General features: G+C 45.7%; 1 protein-coding gene across 1 annotated transcript in view; it reads left to right on the top strand.

Annotated features, from left to right (window-relative positions):
* LOC107114235 (dynein heavy chain 9, axonemal-like) overlaps nucleotides 1–5,842 on the top strand; it is a gene marked incomplete at its 3' end in the record, with an annotated part of 87,112 nt that overhangs the window by 38,685 nt on the left and 42,585 nt on the right. Inside the window, exon 8 of the mRNA XM_015415676.1 lies at nucleotides 2,955–3,117. Coding sequence (XP_015271162.1) covers nucleotides 2,955–3,117 — 163 coding nt within the window. The remainder of the gene's footprint in view (nucleotides 1–2,954; nucleotides 3,118–5,842) is intronic.

Here is a 5,842-nt window from a genome sequence, read left to right on the forward strand (position 1 = left end):
CCTCCCCTCCCCTCCCCTCCCCTTCCCAAACTCTACCCTGCCCAGACATTGCCCCCAAATCTCCAGGAATTTCCCAGGCCACAGTTGGCATCCTTATACCCAGTGGAGGCCATTTTATTTGGATTTTGTTTCTCCTTCTGTACATTTTTATCTTGCCCATCCTTTAATCAGCTCAGGACAGTGTTTTATGATATCTGGTTTGATTGCTTGTGTTTATTTTATTTTTGCTATATTGGGTTATGTAAACATAGCCTTGTATGCCTTGTAAACAGGTAGATTATGCATGGATTAAATAAATATTCTTTTTAAATTACACATTTTAAAGGGTATAACTCTGTTTAAGATTGCACTGTGTTAGACACATAAAAAGTAAGCGATAGTTTTGCTAGCTGAATTGCTAACTCACAAGTCAGAAATTGTACTTTCTAACAAGTCAAACATTTTGAGCCTCTTTCTGGTATGCCCGTACTTTAATAATGGCTGAGCTTTGTTGCAGTGTAATTTCTCTGAATTACTTTGTATACTGGAAATCAGATGTCAGGGGTGCCATACACTGTAGAAACTGCAGGGATAATGAATGGGAGGGATAATTTTCTTGGAGACCTTTTCTGAAATCTTAGTCACAGTGAAGTAGAAAAATGGAGGAAAGAAAGCAAAGTCTCTCAAGGCTATAATGCATTGCATAAGTCACATCACTCTTATAATGTACCAAACCAGTGAGCTCACTGTCTCCAGGCCTACAATCTTTTAATAGAGGCTTAACTGGATAGTATTTACCAGGTGATGTTATTTATTTATCTCCATGCCATGAAAAGCTTCTGCCGTCCATTTCATTTCTGCCCAGAAATGTACTATGAAAAAGACAGAAGATTTTCCCCCAGGCTTGTTGGTATGAGTAAATACAAAATCTTAATGCAAATATTCTTGACACTATTTTGGCTATGTTCCTGGAATGTTTTCTCTTTAAGGCATCTTAACGGAGCTGTGAAGTGGAAAAGCAGACTGAAAAGTCTTCATTTAGGAGCTTGAAAAATGAAGATTTTGTATTGTACCCATACTATTATCTACTGGCTTTGCCTATATTTATGAAATGGACTTTACATAAAGATGAATGTTGTCTGGTATAAGAAATTTGTATTATAAACATTATAAAAAGTATAACCAAGTGTGTTAAAGTTATAGAATAGTGGTTTTCTTCAGTGAGCTTATTTTTTCCCTATAGCCTCCAGGTGAGGGCTGGAGATCACCCAGAATTATAACTGTTGTTCAGGTGACAGAGGTCAGTTCCCCTAAAATGGCTGCTTTGGAGGGTTGAGTCTATAGCATTATGCCCTGCTGAGGCTGCTTCCCACCCCAAGCCTCACTGTCTGAAGGCTCCTGGCAGCCCCAAGGTGAATTGATCTCTTTAGCTGGGAGATGTGTTGTGATTCCTGGAGAGCTGTCACTGCTGCTGTGAGGGAAGAGGAAGCAGGTGGGTGTCTGGGAGTACCGCCACCACTGCTACTGCTGCTGTTGTGTGGAGTGGGGGAGAAAACAGACAGGAGGCTGGGAGAGTGATGGGGGCAGAAAGAGAGAGTGATGGGGTGGGGGTGGGGCAGAAAGAGAGAGAAAGAATGATGAGGTGGGGAGGCAGAAAAACAAAGAGAATTATGAGGGGTCAGAAAGAGAGAGGAAGTAATATGCATGGAGGAGAGATAAAGAAAGGGGGGGCAGAAGGAAGAAAGAGTGTGAGAGAGGTAGGGAGTGAGGGCAGGAAGCATAAGTGTGGGAAACCATCCCACAAGTTTCTTGTGGGTCTCCATTTGTATTGAAATGTAAATTGCTGATTTTTTTTCAGCAGTCTGAAAAAGCCCTTCAGTGGCATTGAGGAGGGAATAGCAGCTGTGGGGTGGGGTGAGGAAAGGAAAGTGCAGGGGAAACTGCTGTATGGATGTTCCATTGCCACTTTGAATGCCTCTGCATTTGCAGTGGTAATGAAAACTAGGGTCCTTTCTGCACTTGGATCTTATCCCTGGTTTTATCAGAGTTCAACTCGCGACACAAAACCATTTATCCCTGGTTATAACAGCATCCGTTTATCCCGGGACAAGTGTGGGGTGACCTCAATGTAATATGGACACAAGGAATACCCTGAGATAATTACAGGGGAGAACTCGAGTGTAGTGTAGAATGTAAGTTTGGGGACAGGGTTGAACCAGGATTTAAGGTCTAGTGCGGAATCACCCTAGATGGAGAATTGTTACTGTGTGAAAGCAGCCATTAGTAGGATAATCCATGCTGGAGAGAGAACTAAGTCTAAAAGGATCATGAGCCACAATTTAGAAAAGAGCAATGACAGAAGACTTGAAACACTGTCAAATGGATATTAGCGTTCTCTTTCGGGCAGAACAGTTAAATTTGAGTCTTGTAGCGCCTTAGACACCCATAAGATTTTTGGGGTGTAAGCTTTCAAGAGTCAAAGCTCCCTTCATCATATTCTTTATAACGCCTCTACCACTTTCTCACTGGGATATAAAGACTTCAAGATCTCTATTCCTACTCAGAGGGAGCTTTGACTCTCGAAGGGCTGTGCCCTGAAACTCGTGTTGGTCTCTAAGGTGTTCCTGGACTCGAATCTGACTCTTCTACTGCATGACATGACTACCTTTTGAAACTTCTTTCAGGAGGCTATCTATGATTGTAACAAATAAAAGATTGATTGAGTTCCTTTTATAATAAACATCTTTTCTTTTGGGATCCAAAATTGTCCCTGTGGGTCATCACTCCACATATTTACAAGCTGACTGCCCTAGTCAAGCTGTAAAGTTTAACATTAGGGTGGTCTAGCTCCTTATATAGAAGGGTTTGAATATACCCATGTCGAAGTCTTAACAGGTTCAATATATGCCATATCCTGAAGGGTACTGCAGAGGAAAAACAATTTCTAAGAAGCGACTGTGTACCTTTCCATTTAGTTGCCGGATGAACCGTATCCTGGAGTCTCCCAGAGGGAATGCATTGCTGGTTGGTGTGGGAGGAAGTGGTAAACAGAGCCTGACAAGATTAGCAGCTTTCATCAGCTCACTGGAGGTTTTCCAGATCACCCTGAGAAAAGGCTATGGGATTCCTGACCTGAAGGTGAGAGGCTCAGAGCTGAGTTGCCTCCTGAGAGACTTGTAATTCCTTGATTCTTCAATGTATTTCAGTTATTACATTCAGAAACATACCGGGTGCTTACAATGAATTGTCTTCCATTTTTCTTAGTTTACACAAGCTTCTAAAAGTCTTTTTTATGATACTCCATCCTTGGAAATTTAAATAGCAGTGATATAACTATATTTTCCTGAAGATCTCATCAAAATCTGCAGGCGGGCATATTGGTCCAGTTTTAATTAGAACTATGTGTGTGTGTGTGTGTGTTAAATGCCATCAAGTCAATTCTGACTTCAGGCACCCCTATGAATCGATGACCTCCAAAACATCCTATTGTTAGCAGCCTTGCTCAGGTCTTGCAAACTGAGGGCTGCGACTTCCTTTATTAAGTCAGCCCATCTCGTGTTGGGTCTTCCTTTTTTCTTGCTGCTGTCAACTTTTCCTAGTGTTATTGTCTTTTCCAGTGACTTGTGTCTTCTCTTAATGGGACCAAATCAACTTTCTTCCTGTCAGCTTTCTTCATGGTCCAATTTTCACACCCATGCGTAGTAATGGGGAATACTATGGTATGAATTATACTGATCTTGGTATTTAGAACCAGGGGTCATTTCCTGCAGGAGCGCACAGGAATGAAGCTCCAGCAGTAAAGAGCCCAGGGGGCGGGCACATGCAACAAGCCCCGCCCCCTGCTCCCAGCAGCCCCGAGCCATGAGGAGCAAGAAGCAGCCAAGTAAGTTGCAGTGAGTGTTGCCTTCTGGCACACTTCCGGTGATGTCAGGGGGTGTGGCATATGCAAATGAGTTATCCTAATGAGTTATGCTAATGAGCTCCTGCACCTCTTTTTCTAAGAAATGACCCCTGTTTAGAACTGTACTATTTATTTATTTATTTTATTAATTGCATTTATACCCCACCCTCCCTGCAATGCAGGCTCAGGGCGGCTCACAGTCAGTACATAAAATACAATTAAAACCACATAAAACCATATAAAACAATTCCATTATTAATACAGTTTCATAAACTGCAGAAGATAGTTACTCAAGATGGCTTATTTCAAAATACTCTCTAAAGATCCTTCTGCTGCAGATCTTCCTGTGGCTGGATGTTAAAACCAAGAGCCAGGGCTCTATAATGGTGGCGGCACCCTAGCTGAAAGACTGGTGGAAGAGCTCCATCCTGCAGGCCCTGCGGAACTGCAAAAGGTCCCACAGGGCCCCAGGAGCTCGTTCCACCAGGATGGGGCCGCGACTGAGAAAGCTCTGGCCCTGGTAGTCGCAAGCCTGGCCTATTTTGGGGCAGGGACGGTCAATTGATTTTGAGACCTCGACCGAAGTGCTCTCTGGGGTATATATGGGACCCTTCCCATATAGGGCTTTAAAGGTAAGAACCAGCACCTTGAAGTGGATTCGGTATGCTATTGGCAGCCAGTGCAGTTGCCGCAGCACAGGCTGGATGTGCTCCCACTTGGGGAGCCCCATCAAAACACTGGCTGCAGCATTCTGGCGCTTCCAGATCCGCGACACAGGCAGCCCCATGTAGAGAGTGTTCCAGTAGTCTAGTCTTGAGGTGACCATAGCATGGATCACTGCTGCTAGGTTGGCGCGATCGAGGAAGGGAACCAACTGCCTGATCAGCCAAAGATGGTAAAAGGCCGACCTGGCAGTGGCCGCTACCTGGGCCTCCATCGCTAGGGAGGCATCTAGGAGCACTCCCAAACTCCTAACCTCCGGTGCTAGCACCAATGGTGCCCTGTCGAAGGTCGGGAGTGGGAACCCCACCCCCCAACCTCTCTGACTCAAGCACAGGGCCTCCGTCTTTGTCGGGTTCAGTTTCAGCCAACTCAGCCTAAGCCAACCAGCCACAGCTTGTAGTGCCCAGTCCAGGTCTTCAGGTCTGGAGTCAGACCGGCTGCCCAACATCAGATAGAGCTGGGTGTCATCAGTGTACTGGTGACATCCCAGCCCGTGCCTCTGGGCAATCTGGGCAAGGGGGCGCATATAGATGTTAAATAACATCGGGGAGAGCACTGCCCCTTGAGGCACTCCACAGTCCAGTGGATGCCTCTTGGACTGCTGTTCCCCTAGCGCACCCTTTGTCCCTGACCTTGGAGAAAGGAAGCGAGCCATTGTAAGGCAAGCCCCTGAATTCCTATGTCGGCGAGGCGGCAGGCCAGTAGCTGATGGTCGACCATGTCGAACACTGACCACAGGTCCAGCAACATCAGCACCGCCGATCTGCCTCGATCCAGATGCCTTTGGAGGTCATCCGTGTGGGCAACCAGTGCCATCTCCGTCCCATGACCAGGGCGAAAGCCGGACTGGAAGGGGTCTAAGATGGAAGCGTCATCCAAAAAGCTCTGTAGCTGACTCGTTACCGCCCTCTCTATTAATTTGCCAAACAGGCCCAAATAGGGCAAATTGGAAACCGAGCAATACTATCTTGGAATGCTGTGTATTAGCAGTAGGGGGAGGGTTGCTTGTTTAAAAGTCAGAGTTTTCCTGCATGTTGCATGCTGGCCTATCAGAGATATGGGACAACCTCAGAATGCATAGGCTGGACAACATTTTTTGGGGCAAAGCCTGACATACTAAGCTTTTCACACACAGGGAGTCTTTCATGTCAGCCCCCCCCCTCCCCAAGCTGTCCTGCACATACATTCTAAGGTCAAGGACCTTCAGGTCAAGACTGTGGTATACGGAAGAGAGGAGGT

Source organism: Gekko japonicus, unplaced genomic scaffold (genome assembly GCF_001447785.1).
Source record: "Gekko japonicus isolate JY-2015 unplaced genomic scaffold, Gekko_japonicus_V1.1 scaffold3797, whole genome shotgun sequence".
NCBI lineage: Eukaryota > Metazoa > Chordata > Lepidosauria > Squamata > Gekkonidae > Gekko > Gekko japonicus.